General features: G+C 45.3%; 1 protein-coding gene across 2 annotated transcripts in view; it reads left to right on the top strand.

The window, feature by feature from the left end:
• The window catches only part of SEL1L3 (SEL1L family member 3), a 97,328-nt gene extending 87,147 nt beyond the window's left edge, over window positions 1–10,181 (top strand). The window contains exons 21-24 of one of the 2 annotated variants that reach the window (XM_037529531.2): window positions 116–243; window positions 831–933; window positions 1,016–1,088; window positions 9,056–10,181. In XM_037529531.2, the coding sequence (XP_037385428.1) occupies window positions 116–243; window positions 831–933; window positions 1,016–1,088; window positions 9,056–9,207 (456 nt within the window). In that variant the 3' untranslated portion in view covers window positions 9,208–10,181. Of the gene's footprint in view, window positions 1–115; window positions 244–830; window positions 934–1,015; window positions 1,089–2,788; window positions 3,056–9,055 lie in introns of those variants that run through there. The other variant, XM_037529530.1, reaches the window with a different exon arrangement.
• The last annotated feature ends 8,966 nt before the right edge of the window (window positions 10,182–19,147 follow it).

Here is a 19,147-nt window from a genome sequence, read left to right as displayed (position 1 = left end):
TCTGGCTCTCAGAACTGAAAAAGTCTTGAGGTTGTAAAAGTTTACATTCCGAGGACGGGAGTGTGTCTGGGTTTATATCAGTTGCTGATGAGTTTGGGCTGTGTCTTGCCTTCAGGGTTTTTTCAACCTGGCCCTGCTCATTGAGGAAGGTGCTATGATCCCACCTCACATTTTGGATTTCTTGGAAATTGACCCAACTGCCCATCCTGATAACATCTCCATCCTCCAGGAGCTGTACGAAAGGTGAGTTACTCGTTAACACTATGGAGTCTGGGGGCTCCCAGCTCTTGGTTTCAAGTTAACCTTACTCCTCTGTGATGTCAGTTGTCCAAAAAAAAAAGGCTCGTGATTTGTTTCCATGAGCCAACACCTGGCTGGTCCCAAACTTCTTTTTCTTGATGAGACTTAATAAGCAGTATGTGCTTGATCTGAAGATAAAGTGCTGACCAAAAATTTCCATGAGGGGAAAAAATAGTGGGCCTGATGAGACTGTGTTTTCTGGGAGACAGGGAGATGTGCTGACGTCTGGACTTTGGACAGACACTCAGACAGAAGTGCTGCTGGTGGCTCCACGCTTCGGGGTCTTCCTTGGCCTCTGGGCTTTTTGGTAAGAGCAGGACTGACCTTTTTCTGAGAGTCCTGCCAGGATCACAGAAGACAGGGCAGGGCCAACCTCTTTGGAACACACCTTGTTTCTTAAATGTCTCTCATCACAAAAGTGCGTTTTTTCCCAACCAGCAGTCTCAAAGTGGGTTTGAGGATCTGAGTCCAGTTGTGGGTAATGGCAGCAAACTGCCCACATGCCAGTTGCCTGTGCTTCTTGCCTGCAGGTGCTGGAACCACAGTAGCGAGGAGTCCTTCAGCCCCTGCTCCCTGGCCTGGCTCTACCTGCATCTCCGGCTCATCTGGGGTGCCCTCCTCCACTCTGCCCTGGTAGGTAGAGTCTCCTCGCACCCCTCCCACCCCCGTTCCTGACCTGGACCAGTCATATGTCATGTGCTTGGGATGTTTGCAGATCTACTTTCTGGGGACCTTCCTGCTGTCCATCTTGATCGCCGGGATTGTGCAGTATTTCCAGTCTCTCTCAGGTAAAGATTTGTGCAAGGCTAGGGCAATATAAAAATGGTGATGCTCTTTCCTGCAAGAAAGACAACAACACGCTCCCCTACCATGGCCTTCGCCATGCTATTTCCTTCCATCAGGAGGGATAATCCTGGAGTTGTGGGGAGAGGAGCTCCCTAGGGGTACTCAGAATCTGACCAGTGGAAGATCACAGAGTGGTTGTCCTATTTTTCAAAGTAAGCAAGGATGTTTTTAATAAAAAGTTTCAGAAATAGAACTAAAATGTCTTTTCCCATTGGAAATACATCTATCAAAAGTCTCCCTCCGAGTGCCTTAAGCACCAGCTCTGGTGTCCCTGCCAGCATGAAATCTTCCCGTTTATCCTAGTTAGGCAGCCAAATGTATGGAAGGATAAACAAGCCCTCACGATGAATAAAAATACCCAGCCATGTGGACTCAGCAGGCCGAGGGGGATGGTGGAGCCAGCGCTTTGTCTGGTGTGATTTTCACTGGTCCCTGTTTACCTTCCGTGCTCTTGTCTGGCCGGCAGTAAGGGGCTGGGCACCCCCGTGCTTTCTCTCTCTCCGGGCTTGGAGTCTAGGCTTAACTTCTCATTAGCTCTGTGACATGTGGCCAGTTAATTCCCCCTCTGATCTCTTAGTTTCTCATCAATAAAAGGAGATTAGAATAGGACCTACTTCCCGGGACTGTTAGGAAGGCTCAGCGACAGACCACATGTGCAACACCTCCCAAAATGACGACTGCAGTTAAATCTTAGCTATTCTGTTCATCTGACTTATGAAGCCCTCTCGATAAATCTTGCCTGGGTTCAAGATTTATCTCCCCTGTTAGACCAGAAGCTGAGTCAAAGGAAGGCCTTTGTGCTGTCATTTGTGATGTCTCCCTCTCTTAGGTGCTCAAATTTGCAAACTTCCCTCAGTGGAGAATTCTAATTTTCCACTATATTGGATTGTGACCAAAGGGTGTAATCATTCGTGAAGACCAGCAGGGACATTTGCAAATGGATAAATTAGGACTGGACATGGCATTTGGACATTAGCACGACTATTATTTGTGTAGCACATAATGAAAGGCGAAAGGAGTATATTTTACCACTGAGTCCACGTGGTGAAGGAGTTCAGTTTCGAGAGGCTAATTCGGAATCATTTCCTCCGATTTACCTGAGGAGGTTAACAAGGAATCATCAAAAGCCCTTCCAGGTTTGATGCCCTGGAGTATGCCAGGTTATAAATTTTCCTTATGCAAATCCTGTCCCGTCCCTAAATTTGTTGCCAGGTATAGCACATTTATTTTGCATCTTGTCAGTGTTTTCCATTTCAAATTATCTTTGTCATTTTTACTCTGTAGAAATATTGTTATGATTATTACAAATGCAATCCCGTTAGAGGAGCTGAAAATTGTCTTTATGATTTTATGCCAGCTGGTAGCCATGAAAATTCATGGGCTGGTGGAATTGCTTTTATCAGAAGTTGTCTTTTTCCTTCCTTGGTGTCTTCATTATCAGTCTCTCCACATTGTTTCTCTCTGTCCCTCCTGCTCTTTCATATATTTGTCCATTCTTTTTTTATTTTTTTGCTTAATTTCTTCATTTTTTTCAAATTCTTTCCCTTGATTCTTCCTCTACATACCTCCTTCCCATTTGACTAGTCTTGGAGATGTCTGGGTGGGATCTTAAACATTTAATTCTCTGGTCTTCATTTTACAGAGGAAGAAATTGAGGCCAAAGTGATGAAATGGCCTGTCCCCAAATCACCAAGTCCAGGACAGGATATAGGACAGCACAATTTCAGGCTTGTCATACTTTCAAACAGCAGTTACCAACCCCAGCCCCCTTACAAGAAAAGTCATATTTTCTTGCACAAATGTTGCACCCCTGCAATGCTAACGAACCTTGTTGCACACAGATTTTTAAAAATAATGCCCTAACAACAATGTAAAGGAGAAACACAAACTAATTATAATAAAAATAACATTTCCATACGTAAATTCTTACCCCTTGTTACTTAATTTTAGTGTGTGGAAATCTTGTAAAATGCAGATTCTGACTCAGTACATCTAGGGTGGAACCTGAGATTCTGCATTTGTAGCAAGCTTGGGGATGATGTCCAAGCTGCTGCTCCTCAGGCCACACTTTGAGTTCTAAGCGTTTAGAAGTAGAAATGAAATCTCCACATTATTTTCAAAGTATCTCCTCCCTTCAGGGTACCTCCCAGCCTTGTTAGAATACTGGTGTCAAGTTAAAACGATGCAGTAAATTATTTTCATCTTTTAAAATCTTCAACAGAAGTGCATATTTGTCAATAACTTTGAAATAAGCAAGTATTCCATCAGCCACTGGGCGGTGGGGGAAGATGACAGGCATGTAAGTGGAGACGTGGCCCCCGCAGGGCCTGGGGTTGCTCCCACCACTGTGACCTGCCCCTGGGAGGAGAGACCGATACAGTAGATGCTGGGAGCAGCCTGGGCTGTGAAGTGATTGCAGCAATGAACTCTCGTGATTACTGACAGTGCTGAGAAGAACTGGCTTTCAGAGTTAGCTCTTAAATAGCATGTGAGGATCGTTGCTGTAAATTAGGGGTCTTTGTCATGATTTGCATTTCTCCAGCCAGTTGTTTTTAAAAGTTAATGATTTGTGGCCAGACCTTTAAATTGAGCTGTCCATCCATTTTGCATTCAGCTTTGACTACCTTCATTTTCCTCCCGAGTTTATATGCTCTGAGATATATAGTCCACACTTCATCGCATTTGCCACATTAAATTGTCCCACATTTAGAAGGCTAGCAGTGCAGGACAATAGTTAATAGCACACACAGACTTGGGAGTCAGGTTGCTTAGATTCTAGCCCTGCTGCTATGTGACCTTGGGCAAGAGGGGAGCTTTCTGTGCCTCACTTTCCCCTTCTGCATATACTGGACATGTGTTGTAGTTGAGAAAACTAAATAAGATAACAGAGTGCAAAGTACTTGGAACTCAACAGTTGTTAGCTGGTAGCTTCCAAGGAGTGATGTGTCTGGGGCACTTTACCTGCAATTAAGGCATGCTGACACCAAGTAGCGGCGTGGCTAGTAGCAAAGCCTACTTTACCTTAGCAAGTAACAGATACAATTATTTGCATGCTTTCAGACTCTTTCTAAAGCATAAAGCCTTTTTTTTAAACATCTAAGCAAAGACATTGATTAATCTATCAAGAGTACCAAAACAAATGCACAAAAAATATGGCACGTCTTTATTTCCTTCAAGGGGACTTGTTTTTGACTCTTAGGTCATATTCTGCTTGTCAGCTAAGTCTGTCTTGAAGCTGATGCTTCCCGGAGGAGTGCAAAGTTCTTTGGGTCTGGGGTGGCACTAGTGTGACAGCAGATCACACATTGCCTGGACCTACACTGCCCCTCAAAGTCCATTGGCCTTGCATCTCCTGGGTCACTAGAGGTTCCATCCTCTTTGCCAAAGCTGGGCACCATTAGCCTTTTTTCTCCCAAGCTGCTGGTAGAGCCCACAGCTGGGCCCAGCCACTTTCCAAGACTCCAAAAACCATCTTCCCTTGCCTCATTGCATCTCTAAAGCATTCTCCCTCTCTCCTCCCTATCGGGTATGCCAAGCATAATTGCCTTAATGGACTGAGATTTAAAAAAAAAACAAAAACAACAAACCAAGCAAAGCCTGCCTAGAATGCTCTCCATTTCTGCCCCGCCACAAATCTCTCCTCGGACAAAAAAGCATGGAACCTGCCTGGCTGCTGGAAGGAAGAATAGAGGAGAAAATGTAAATTACCCTTTCAAAGGAAGCTGGGGGAGGAAGTAGAGGAGAGGTAGATGGGGTGTGATGAGAACCGCTGGTACTTATTGTGACTGCACCTGAGAGAAGAAATTCTATCTTGTCAAAAACAAAGATGTTTTAAAAAATAATATCAAGGGAGAAAAAAAACAAAACAAAACCCAAGAGCCTTGCCTTACCAGAATTAGTGTAAACCTCATGTCAAAATAAAATGTGCCAGCATTGGTCAAGACCTGCAGAATGGCCTTGGTAGTATCATAGGTAACCTTTAAACCCAGCCTATTCAGAATATTCATAATGTAAGACAATTCATCTTTGCCGCCCCAGTGGTTAGCCTAGGGGTATTTTAAAAACAGTATGATGATATGAAGAGATTAATTAAACCTTTTCCTACTCTTTTCCTGTCCTCTACATTTCCAGTTAATGAGGTTTCTACTAAAATTACAGCAAAATGTCACAATGGTACTCATGTAAGAAAGCAGTAGCCATAAAGTCAGAGCGATTTCATGAGATGTGACTTTTCTCCTATCTCATTCCCCTCCATGCCTCCCAGTACCTCTGCTCTTAAGAATATTTAAAGGGGGCCTCCCCAGTGGCGCAGCGGTTGAGCACTGGGTTGCAAAGCTGCCCGCAGCCTCTGCAGTGCCCGTTCGATCCCCGGCCACCAGAGGAGGGTCCCACATGGCGCGCAGACCTCTCCTGCCGCCCGCTGCTCCCCTCAGCAGTGTACTTTGGTCCTTCTGCCTGCTCTGCTCCCCGCTCTGGCGCTGGTGAATTCTCTCACCCTTCTGCGCTTCTGACTGTACCCAATGCTTGTATAAATAAATAAATAAATCTAAAAATATATATATTTATTTAAAGGACTTGAACCTTAGTCTTGTTCTGGGCCCTGCTAGATCCAGAGACCCACATAAAGTTGGCTAGGTTTATTCATAGCATATAATCTCTCCTTTGCTCCCCTCCTTGTACCCCTTCTCTGCAAACATTCTACTACCTCAAGATCACCCCCATCTAGCCCCTCATATTCTTCTCTTTCTTATGCTCCCATCTGGTCAGCTGGCAAGCAGATGTATTTGCTAACATGGGCCACAAGTGGAGTTGGCAGACTTTCTGTCAAGGGCCAGAGAATAAACATTTTGGCCTTTGAGGGCTGTCTCTGTCACTACTACTTAGCTGTCATGGCAGCCATTGACAACACCTGAAGGCAAATGGCTAGGGGCTGGTGTCCAATATAGTTTTTCTATGGATATGACTATTTGAAGTTCATGTTTCTCACTGGTCCTGAAATATTAATCTTGATTTTTGTGCTGCCATTTGAAAATGTATAAACCCTTCCTGCATGGCAAGCAATGCAAAAGCACACAGCAGCCACGTTTGGCCTCCAGCTGCAGCTGCAGCCCTGGCCTACCCCACTCAGGGCCAGCTCTTGATTATTCTCACTAATGTACAGAAAATGGTCCCCCAAGTAGCCAGTAATCCAAAAATCACTTCTACTTGGCTCCAGAATCTACTCTGTAATTTTTAAAACAGCACTCTCATTTCCTGGTTATCTTGATTCTAGCCCAGTAATCAAATTAGCACAAATTCCAGGTGAGCAGAGACAAAGAGGCCACTTTGAAATTAGGATGGGCCATGGGGCGGGGGGGCTGTCCAGTGATTGCACACCCCCAGCAGAATGAGGGGGCTCACATAGATAATAACAAACTTACTGTAGAAACAACCAACATTTTTACCATGCTTTTAGAAGATTTAAATTGTGGCAATGCTAATTATGCATCTTTCTCCATTTACACGTTGGCCCTTTTTGGGTTTTAATCAGAAAACTGATTGCTGATTATCTTGTTACCATGGTGATTTAAACATTTCCCTGAGCTGGAAAAGGAAAAATACATGCCTTCATTAACTTCCTCAGAAATCATCAGCAAAGTAAATCTTAGGACCTAAGGAGTCTTGGATACCCTCCGATCTAAATCCTTCAATGCAGAGAGGAGAAAATGAGGCCTTTGTGTTGGAGGCATTTGGGAAATGGAATGTGGACCCTTCATTACCTACAGTAAATTCACCTGGTTTAGTGGCCGACCAGGAGGTTTGCTCAGACCAGGCTTCCTGGCTCTAACAGTGGTTTTATACCACATCTCTGGACCTGCTTCCGCCATGTTAGACCCCCCGCCAGGGTGATGGCTTTAACCTAGAGCTATCACGTTGTCATGCATCTCCCTGGCCCCACCACGCCCTCACTGTCCAATTCTTTCAGACTCTGGATCCACAAGATCTTTGGTAGATAGGAAGGGGGCTGTAGAAGAATTCCTTTACATGTCTAGCCAAGCCAGAGACAGTTCTTAGAATGGCCCCTTGGACATGACCATGGGTGCTTGGAGATGAAACTCTTGAAGAGTTGGTCTAGAAGTCAGAATATCAACATGTGGTGGGATCTTCTTAAAGTTGATACATTTCAAGATGGGCATTTGGGAAACTTTAAAAATGCTTACACCTAATGAAAATGGTGTAAGACTCATGGATTGTTGAGCTTAATTAAGATCCTATTTAAAGACAAATCAGTGATTCTTCACACAAACTAAGGCCACTGAATTGGCCATAAGTCACATATCCCTGCAGTCTGCTACCCCCATTTTAACAACGAAGAAACTACAGCTCAGAAAGTTTAACTTTCCCAGGATCACTCAGCTGATAAATATCAGAGTCATGTCATTCCTGGCCTTGCTGGCTTCAAAGTTTCTGCTGTTTCCATAGAAACAGGGGCTACTGGGAGCTCAGAAAACTGTAGGCATCCAGGAAATAAATGCACTAACTCTTTCATCAGTCCTATAGCCCTGCACCTGAAATCAATAATCAGTTAATAACAACGAACACTTCTCTATGGCAAGCCAGGTCACTAGTATGATAGCTAACATTTGTTGAGACCTATGCTTGCCAGACACTGTTGTAAGCATTTTATATGCATTAGTTTAATCCTTGCAACAAGAAGACACAGATACTTTGACTTTCCCCAGTTTTTAGAGGCAGTAGGAGGATGGGGGATTTGTCCAAGCTCACATAACTGATAAAGGACAGAGTAGAGTTTCCAGAGGCTATGCTCCTATTAACAGGACACCTTCCAGTCCCAGCATAGGGCAGAGGATGCCAACCTCAGCACCATGACATGTGGCGCTGGGTCATCCTTTGTTGCAGGGGGGAGTTCTGTGCACTGAAGGGTGCTTAGCAGTATCCCTAGACCCTACCACTATATGCGGGTAGAACACTGTCCTTGCAATTGTAGCAACCAATAACGTCTGCCAACATTGTCAGCTGTCCCCGGGAAGGCAAAATTGCCCCCACTTAAAAACCACTGACACGTGCCTGCAGCCTCTGCAGCACCGGTTCGATCCCTGGCTGCTCCCCGGCCACCAGAGGAGGGTCCCGCATGGCGCGCAGACCTCTCCTGCCACCCGCTGCTCCCCTCAGCAGTGTACTTCGGTCCTTCTGCCTGCTCTGCTCCCCGCTCTGGCTCTGGTGAATTCTCTCACCCTCCCGTGCTTCTGACTCTACCCAGTGCTTGTATAAATAAATAAATAAATGCTTAAAAATAAATTAAAAAAATAAATAAATAAATAAAAATAAAAACCACTGACACGAACTATAAAACTTTAAAAGCCTCCCTAGCATTTATGGTGTCCGACCTCCTACTAAAGGTAGATCGATAAATAATTAAAGCTAGTAATTGTTTTCCAAAATGCAAGCACCTTTATTAAAATAAATCAGATAATTATATATGAAATAAATCAAATTTGGTGCATCATCCAAATGGAATAAGATGTGAACAGATCCAACAGTCCATTCTAATTGATCAGTATAGTTCATAGCTTGCATTGCCTCGAAGCCAGGGGGAAAAAAAGAGGTTAAGATCACAGAAAACACAGAGCAGAGATTAGTGTTTTTTGGTTTTTGTTTTTGTTTTTAATTATAAACTTCCCTAGAAGTTCCAGATGTTAGCCATTATTTGTACATGTTCTCCAACCTGTAATTTCTAGGTAGGGACACTGAAATCCAAAGAACATAGACAATAGGCCCCAAGTCTCTTAACTGGCTAGTGTTGGGGACACCAGACTAGACGAAGCTCTCCTGGCTTGCTGGGGTCTCAGTGTGGTGGTTTGTCCTGCACATGCTGTTTTGAACGACTGTTGTGCCTGTATCTTTGCAGCCAGCGGTTCCCCTTCCACTCCAGCCCCAGCCTCTCCAGACCCCACCCCTGCCACGGCAAGTCCAGCTGTGCCTCCAGCTGTGCCTCCAGCTGCAGATGCCTCCGCTCAGGACCAGCCTATGGTCACCAACAGCTCGGAGCCACGGGGGTGAACTGTGCACTCCGGGTCTCTCCAGATGACAGAGCAGCCTGTCAGCAGCTGGTATTGGAAAGCTGGGCATTACACTGATAAACACCTTAAATGTCTTGTCAACTGGATACGAATTTGCACTTGGTGTCTTTTTGGTTTTTTTTTTAAATCTAATTACAAGGAAGTACACAGAGCAGATGGTGGGCACACCAGAGGTTACCAAACAAGTAGAAGGCACCCCTGATCAAACGGGTGTACCTGTCGGGAGGTTCCCTGGATTGCTGCCGAGGCGGTACCTGGTGGGGCTGTGTGTGGCTCCTCCGGATCCTCATACACAGAATTGCATTTTAAGAATCTTCGCCCCTTGTTCATTCCTTTTATTAAAGAGCAAAAATTGTGACTTCTTTACAAGTTAGGTAACATTTCAGTACATGTGTCGGCCACAGTGTTGCTGCTTGATGTCCTGTTGAAGGATTTCTGTGTGATTTCCAAGCCCCAGCAATAATGGGGTACCTTGAAATAAATGGGTTGTGGCTGGAAAAGCAGGGAGGGGATGGCTTTGTAAATGGGTTTACATTTTTCTCCTTGAATTTTCCTCGGGTTGTCGTGCTTCCAAATCCTTTAATGACATTGTTGGATATCATTTACTTTTTCAATTGCAATCCATAAAATAACATTTAGAAAATTCTTAGTATTTAAGTGTAGTCTCCTCCATGAATTACCCATTAGAATAGACTGGCAGTAGTAGAATATGCAGGAAACAAGCCTTTAGCTCATAGTCTCACCCTACCCCTTATGCCTGCCTGGGTCTGTGTAGGGGTGTGCGTGCGTGTGCGTGTGCGTGTGTGTGTGCACATGCAAGAGAGAGAGAAAGAGCGAGCGAGAGCAGAGCATCTGTATGCTGCTAAGATAGTAAATAAATCAGTAATGCAATATTGTGGATCTAAACTACTCTTTGCACTACTTTATTTACAGTAGTAAATAAAAATTATTTTTATACCATTGACTTCTGGGAAGTGGCGTTTTTCCTCCTTTTTCAGACTTATTACCCTTATCATACAAAGTCCTAAGGTCCATGCATTCTCCTGAGGTGTTAAATACATACTCTTTACATTCTGGTAACCCATTAACACTTGTGGAAATAAAGGTAGGCGCCCCTGCCAGGACTCCCAGCCTCTGGGTCTGTCCCATCATGTTTGTTCAGCATTAGACATTGTTTCAGGGCTTCTGGCTGCTCGGAGGCTGGGTTTTACATCAACTCTGAGTTAAGTCTGAGGTCTGTTCTCTCCTCCTAGCTGTGCTCTGTGTGCTACTTTTATATTAGCAGAGGTTGTCCTGTCTCCATGTGGAAGAGCCAGACTTTGGCATCCTGCAGTTTGGGGTTCATATTCTGTTCTGTGACTTATTAGCTCTGTGACCTTGGGTGAGTGATTGGCCCTCTCTGAGTCTCAGATCACTGTTTTGTAGAACTGAGGTCATAAACTCCATCTCAAAGGTTTTCTTGAGGCTTAAATGAGATAATATGCGAAACTTCCAGGTCCCAGCCCCAAACATGGCAGATTGTTGTTTGTATTAGACAGAGAACTCTGAGGAGCCAAGCAGAGGATTTGGCAGCTGATGGCTCATGCTCTCCTTCAGGGAGAATTGCCATCAGCTGCAGGAATTTGTCCAGTTACATCCTTGCAAGAGCAGGTCATGGTCAGTGGCTCTTTGATGTGGGGCAGGCTTTATCTCATGCTGTGTACCACTGAGGCCAGAAGGTTCTTTGTATGGGAGGCTGTCCCATGTGTTGGAGGAAAAGTAGCAGCATCTTCGCTGGTTTCTCCCCACCAGGCACCATTAGCACAAGCACATCCTGCCCCTGCCCTTCCCCCAGCCGTGACAGCCAAAGGTGTATCCAGAAATTGCCAAATGCTCTGGAGTATGAGAGGCAAAGCACTGCCCCCTTCACCTCGAGAATGACCAACATAAGAAAGCAAAAGTCCCTTGCCACAATAGAGACAACTCAACTCAGACAGGCCACCAGCTCCCAACTCCACTCTGGTGCATCCTTGTGGTTCTGCTCTTGCCCCATCTGCCTAGGAATGCTTTCATGCAGAATTTCCTAACGTTGCTCCTGTAAAGCTTCACACTCAGCTCTACACACTGGGGTCTGTTTCGAATAAACACCACTGCATTAGTCTGCGAGGGCAACCGTGACAGAGTACCACATACTGAGAGACTTAAATGATAGACAGTTCCTCACAGCTTTGGAGACTGGAAGCCAAAATCAAGATATGAGCAAGGCTGGTTTTCCCAGGCCCTTTCTCCGCGGCCTGTAGATGCCTGCTCTAGTGTCTTCATGGATTCCCCTCTGCATGTGTCCTAATCTAAGAGGACACTGATCTCCATTGGGTCAGAGTCCACTCTAATGACTCATCGTTATCTCTTTAAAGACTTTCCAAATACAATCTCATTCTGAGGTCCTGGGTGTTAAGACTTCAATACAGGAATTTTAGGAGGCACAGTTTTACCCATAACAGCAATCTAAGCCTCCAGGAGAGGCTGGTACAAAATATGGACCGTGGGAGGCACCCTGATACGAGATAGTTCCCCAAACAGTGGTAATCTCTCTCATCTCCAGATGATACTGGTAGGTTCTTGAGTGTTTCCAGGCCCCCAACCACCTCAGGTGAAATTGATAAGCCAAGCATCTCAGCTTTGACTCCAGTTCTCCTGAGAGATTTCAATTGCATAGTCTGGGTCCAGCCCACACCTTCTCAAGGCTCAACCTTCCTCTTCTCATCTCAAGTTCTAAACTCAATTCCCACGGTCTCCCTGGTGGTGCAAGGGGTTAAGTCGCAGCACTATGAAGCTATCCACAGCCACTGCAGCATGAGTTCCATCCCCCACCAGGGAGCTACCCACATGGCGCAGCAGACCTCTCCTGTCTCTCCTGCTGCTCCCCTCAGCAGCATGTTTCAGTAGATCTGCCTGTTCTGCTCCCCACTCTGTCTCTGGTGAATCCTCTCACCTCTCCACACCTCTAGCCTGCACCCAGCTCTTGTATGCATAAATAAGTCTTTTAAAAATTTTTTAAAATGTAGAATTGGCAGGTGCACTCAATAACAAAAAACTGGAAGGGCAGATTAGCAATCAAGGAGTGGATGGGCTCAATGGTGGGAACTGGAAGGGCAGATCAAACAATTGTTGGAGTTCAGGTAATGGGGTACAGTGTGGGGGGTTCTTGGGTCCTTCTGAGAGAGAATTCAGATGTTCCCATTCATCAGTATACAAAAAGTTTATCAAGAAAGGGGGAAAAAGAAGAGATGCCTGCATAGACACAGATGGGCAGAACTGCATTTTGCCAGAGGGTATTATTCTTTTATCATGTTCTTGGATGGAATTATTATGGAAATTATCACCTTGGAGTTAGGTTGGGTTGATCAGTAATCCTCTCTGCCCCCACCTCTGGCTGATAATCTTTTCTGACCACACTTAAACTCCTGGAAACTTCCATGGTTGTTTTGTTTAAGATTAATTAATCACCCCTACCCCCACCTCTGGTGTTTGTCATTGGGAGACCTTCCATCCTTCTCAGTAGCGAGAACCAGAAGGGCAAATTAACAAGCAAGAAAAAGATAAAAACAATTGTAAAGACTTACTGTTTTGCAACCGTCTCCAGCCGGGTAGGCTCACCGTCGGTTCTAATGATTTGAAAGAGAACTTTGGACATGATGGCATCATTTTCACAGGTTTTAATGTGAGCAGAGGAGACAGCAACTGGAGGCCCCTTCCCTGGGGGGGCATCACCCTTTCTATCCCCTCCCTCCCTGGCACAGGTGTGCACACTTGCACATGCGCACACACCCATGCTCAGGTAGCCACAATCACGCACACGTGCCCCAAACCCACGAGCCTTCTATGTTAACACGATCAAGGCTGCAGGTGATAGCCACAGAGGACAATGGCATAAAAAGTCTGATCCCCTTCACTTACCCTATACTTACCTTTATTAAAATGATTTAATTAAATGTTGAAATTAAATGTTTGTAATACCAATGCAATTATTACATGACTAGTAATAAACCTTACAGTGAACTCATAGATCTTTACCAAGAAAAATTAAAAGTTACATAAAAAAGATATAAATAATATACCATGTTTGTGGACAGACTAACAAATATAAATGTTTATTTCTTTAAAATTCATCTAAAGTCCAGTAGTATCCAAATCAAAGTCTCCCAGTTTGTGAATTTGTGAGGAACTAACAAACTGATTTTAAAATTCATATGGCAGAATATAAGTTCGTTCACAGCTAAAGAAAGTTTGGAAAAAAGAATAAATTGACCTACCAAATGTTGTGATATAACAGAAACTGTGGGGAGGTTACATAGAAATAAACAAACGGTTCTAAGGAAAAGAATAGAGAGGCCAGGAGTAGACCTGACCATAGATACATACAGGATACAAACATAGTTGTCAACCACAGCTTGGATTAGCTTTTTGTTGGAGAGGGGAAGAGATTCCTCTGTCCTAATGTGTTGCACGTTGTGAGACCTGAGTTCAGTGCGGTGCTTTGGCAAAACTGTAAGGATCAAGAGGGATTGGGGTACAACCCAACATAGTAGGGTGAGGGGTACAAGCCAACATTGAAAAACATGAGGACTTTTTCACCATCTCCCTTACAGGAAGGGAGTTTTCTTGAGTAGAGGAATCATTGAGAGTTGGGTATCAATATCAGTAGGACCTCAGTTGCGTTCTCAGACACTGAGAAATCTAACACACTGGGTTTGTGTTTCATAATATCGCTGCAAGTAACATACACATTTTCCCAATTTACAGATGAATGAGTTATTGTTGAACTCATACAGAGTAACAAGCAATTATCTCTCCCTTGGGTGCCTGAGGGTTAGTGATGACTCATCTGATCTAGGCTGGACTCAGCTGTGCTTGATCCTGGCCAGTGGGGTAGACACAGTTGTCCTCCAGGTGTCTTCTATTTTTCTGGGGTGGGCGATGGGGTATGTTCATCTTAGTGGGATCAGGCTAAGCCACTCCAAAATGTGCCACTTCGGCACGTAGTTGAGTCTGCATAGACAAGCATTACTGAAATGACCCTTATCTTCTATTACTCCCCCCATATATTTCTTAGTTATTTCCCCACAGTTCATCATCCTGTAAATCCACCTTTCTTTCATTAAAATGCTGTATAAGCTCCTGAAACTACTTCTTTGAATTTTTCTTTTTCTATAAATTCCTATGTGTATAAAATACTAATAAAGATGGCCTTTTCTCCTGTAAACCTGTCTTTTGTTAGGTTACTTTGCAGTTCCCCCATCTAGTAAACATAAAATAGAGGGAAAGGTTTTTCCTTTCCAACAATTTCTGGCAAAACGAACCAAAAATCCAGCTGCACAAACATATGTGAAGCCTTCATTCACATCGCCTTCTCTCACACCCCTTGGCTAAGGTGAGCCACCCAGGTAAGCCAGGTAGGCAGGGAAGGGCATGCCTTCTGTGCAGGTGGGAGGGGTCTGCTTTCAACTTCCATTTGTCTGACACCAAAGCCAGAGCTGCTTTCTTGCAGCCGTCCTTGCCTGTCCTCTCCGAGGAATTCCCTAGGATTGTCTTTACCACGCAGTGAAGCTATTGATTACATACTTTTGTCCTACTGTTCTTTTGTGTTTGCTTTGTCTCCCTATAGCAGCAACCACCCCAGGCCAGGCAGGCTCATGGTTGATTTCAGCAAATGCAAAAGAATCGTGGAGCCCTTGGTAGATTTGACGGGACTTTAATGCGGAAACAGGGACCGGGTACACAAGGAGACCAGCAGGCAGGGCAGGGAGGCAGAGGGGCAGAGGGACAGGCAGGATCCGAGCCTCCCAGCCCCTGCGATCTCCCTGCTCGCTCTCCGGCTTCTCTGTTTTCCTCTCATGTTCATCTTTCTCTCTCCCGCTCTTGGCCCAGGAGTCCATAGTGATGTATGTGCACACCCCATGCTTTCTGGCTTCCCTGCCCGGGTGTCCATAATCACAGGCGCACATGCCCCATGCTCACACTTTCAAGCGCTTGTTTGCAATAATATTACCACTTGTGGACACCAAAACCTGGGCGGAGAGCAAAGCCACAGGTGGTAAAGGCTGGTGAGGCGCGGTGCTCATGCAGAAATGGAAGGCAGTAAGTGAATGCAAAACTGGTCAAGTATGTTTTTCCTGTCTTCCTACCAAGAAGCCCCCAGTGGGTGCAACTTGGGTATCCTGGAGGATTAAATGAAAACAAGCCCAAAAGAGCTGAGCGTGTAACTGTGGCTCCAGAGAGTGGGAAGAAGCTGACAGATCTTCGTTATATCAGAGGATCTTCCACCAGCAGGTACAGCGTGATTAATCAGAGCTGCATCCTTCTCGCAATTTAATTAGCAGCTCCTTGTGAGAACCCCAGTTTCTTCTTAAATTCAGACTTACAAAAAAAGGTGTTTCAAGCTTATATCTTTATTTTCAGTTACATCTCATCCAGACATGCGATCAAAACCTCATTTTCTCTTTTTAGAGAATTGGGATTATAATTAATCTATAATACTGTGATATTTAAAATGTACAATGTGTTGATTTGATGCACTTACATATTGCAATAAGGCTTCTATAGCCTTAGTTAATACCTCTATCACGTCACACGATATCATTTCTTTTTAGCATTGATAACATTTAAGATCCAGTTTCTTAGCAACTTTCAAGTATATAAGAAAGTACTGTTTAAAATTGAAAATAGGGCCTCCCTGGTGGCGCAGAGGGTTAAGACACAACCTATGAAGCTGTCTGCAGCCACTGCAGCATGAGTCCGATCCCTGGCCAAGGAGGTGACCCACATGGTGCAGCAGACCCCTCCTAACATGCCTGCTCCTCCCCTCAGCAGTGTATTTCAGTCAATCCATCTGTTCTGCTCCCCACTCTGTCTCTGGTGAATCTTTTCACCCCCCACACTTCTGGCGTGTCCCCAGTTCTTGTATGCATAAATACATAAATCTTTAAAAATAAAATAAAATAGAAAGTAGAAATACCATATGACCTAGCAACCCCACTTCTGGATATTATATATATCTCAAAGGAAGTGAAAACAGGTTCTCAAAAAGATGTCTGCAGTCCCATGATTATCGCAGCATTGTTCACAGAAGCCCTGAAGAAAACAACCTAAGTGTCCATCCGTGGAAGGATGGGATCGAGTATAAATGTATATATGCACACACAATGGCATATTATTCAGCATGAGCAACAAAGAAAACCTGCCATTTGCATTAACATGGATGGACCTTAAGGGAATCACCCCAAGAGAGATAAGCCAGACAGAGAAAAGAAAAACACCATGTGCTATTAAAGGTGGAATCTGCAAAAGCTAAGCTGGTAGAAACAGACAGTAGAATGGTAATCAGCAGGACCTGAGGCGGAGGATTGGAAAGCATCACTTACCTTACTAAAGTCAGTCTGTAGGCCCTGTCTGTTGGAGAGGGGAGGGGTGTGAGAAGGCAGGAGGAAGAACCCCAAGGCACAGGGAAAGCCTGGTGGGGTGCCAAGCCCTCTGACCCACATGTTCAGTGCCCCTGACTCTCGCTGGACTCTCACACATCCCCGAGTCCTTTTGTTAGGGGGAAATGATGTCCTGAGCTAACCCCATACAGGCTTTGTGGACCCCACCCCCACTCCAGACTAAAGCCATCAAGACATTGGGAAAGACAAATCCCATCACCACCAAAGGGAGGGTGGCTGGGACCTGAGGGTGGAGTTGGGCAGCCAGGTTGGGTATAAAAACCAGACACGTGGGCCTTGGGCTGGCTCGCTGTCGCTCGCCTCCTGGCTTCACGGCTCCTGGCTGGCGGCCAGCTCTCACAGCGCCATTTGGGATTCCTGATCGGCGCATTGGGTAGGACTCATTTAAAACTTCGTCTCCCACTTTTCTCCCTGAGCTGTACATTTCCTCATTTCCCCTTCCCTTGTAAATAAACCTTTTATGAACCTTTCGCGTGTGCCTGCAGTAGAGCATTGATAAGTCCTTTTAAGTGCGCGGGTGAGGACCCACAGTCAGGCAACCCGTTTTGTATCGGGGTTGCTCTACAACACTTTCATGAAACATCAATCCCAAGCACCAGACGGGGGCCAGCCTGATGGGGTCTCACCTCGCCACATCAACCTGATGATTTGGAAGGAGTTCTGAAACACTGACCAGGACAGATGGGTGGGAAATCTGAGACCTCTCTGTCTTCTACTTCCACCTCACTCGTACCCCGTGCCCAGCACCACTCAGGCCTGGAAGAGAAGCCCCTACCACGTGGGAAAGCTTCAGGATGGCCATGTCTGCCCCAATGATCTCCTTCTAGAACGATGCCTGTCCCGCCTCCACCAACTCCCAACCTGATATCCTGTCCATTGGGTCCAGAGCTCCCTTTGCAATCAGCAATCTAGAAGAATGACCTTAGCTATGTCCTCTATATTTTAGTTGCTTGGGGTTGGTTATGAGCCCCATGCACTGGCTTGGAACTCACTGCTTCTCTTACAATAATAACAGCAGCAGCAGCAGCAACAACAATAACAATAAGAATGCCAACTCCTTATTAAACTTCTATGTGCCACACAGTATAATGTGCACTTACATTCAGCTTACAGAACTCCACATTATTTCTATGAGACACATGGATGAATGCATTTTCTCCATTTGACAGGTGAAGAAACAGACTTAGTAAGATCGAGGGATTTACTGAGGATGCAGTAGCTAGCTATGTCTAGGGATCCAGCTGTAGGCCGCCGGGAGGCTGGGTTGCAGATCATAACAAAGCATTGAGGCAAGAGGTGGAAAGGGCAGGAGCTGCAGGTTGGTGGATGCAGAGGAGACGAGGTTTGATTGGTAAAGAAAAGGGGTGATTGACAGGCTGCTGGTCCCGGTTGTGCAGAGGGTCGGAGGGAGGCCCTGGAGGCAGAGTCCCTGCTCCTGACAGTCTTCTCAGCCACCGCTCTTCCCCACAGCACAAGATCTTAGCAGAAGCAAAGTGCTCCTTCCTGCTGAAATAAAGTAATAGTTCCAGGTGGGCTGATTTGTTTGGAAGCCCCAGTCCGTGAAGGGAAGGATCCGGAAGCATGAGAGGCGTTTTATAGATTGAGCAGCCTTGTGGACCTCCTGTCTGTGAATAATTCTGTGACCTTCTTAGGCTGTAAATAGGACACTGGGCTTCTGTCATCAGGATCACATGCGCTCCCCAGAGAGCTTGCACACCATGCTTTATCTCTCCCCGGGAGGGCTTATCTGTCCCTTCAGGGTCATCTCGCCCAGGCACCTGGCTGCAGTTCAGGCAATTCCTGGAATGTTCTAAGATGATGGTCTTGCTCCTGACTTGCCCCTCTTTTCTTGGGAAGCAATTGTGTTGCCCTCCTCCTAACCGGGAGCCCTTTCAGCTGCCAGGAGAGGTCTCAGCAGGTTCAGACTTTGAGGCTGTTTGGATGTCACCTCTGCTGGGAAGCCTTTCTAACCTCCCTCCTCCCAGCTCTGAGGCAGCTAATCTCTCACCTGCTCTGTGCTTACTCAGCAGAGACAGCAAAATTGTGTGTATTTGAACTGTACCACATGCCAAGGAACACGCTAACTGTTTTACTCCAGAATTCCCGTGTTCCCTTAACTGTAGCATTTATACCCCTGGAGTCGCAGGAAATGTTTCTAGGTGGACTTGAGTGAACTTTAACGTTTTTTAAAGTTATTGTTCACTTGCCTTAATACTCATTAGAAAACGTTAAAAATCAGGACTCACTTATCAACCCCATGATTTCACAAATACCGCTTTTTAGCCTGCAGCAAACGTGAGTGGTTTGTGAAGGGGCGGTGTGGGAGAGATGCTAATACTAGATGTTTGAGGAACTCTCCAATCCTTCAAACTACTCTGCAAAATAAACACCTTCATATATCTGAGATAGAAGCTCCCGGGTCACAGAAGCTAAATAACTTGC

Source organism: Talpa occidentalis, unplaced genomic scaffold (assembly GCF_014898055.3).
Source record: "Talpa occidentalis isolate TD23 unplaced genomic scaffold, MPIMG_talOcc4v2.1 talOcc4.6, whole genome shotgun sequence".
NCBI classification, from domain to species: Eukaryota; Metazoa; Chordata; class Mammalia; order Eulipotyphla; family Talpidae; genus Talpa; species Talpa occidentalis.
The sequence above is the reverse complement of the archived record's forward strand: the minus strand, read 5'-3'. Positions and strand labels throughout refer to the sequence as shown.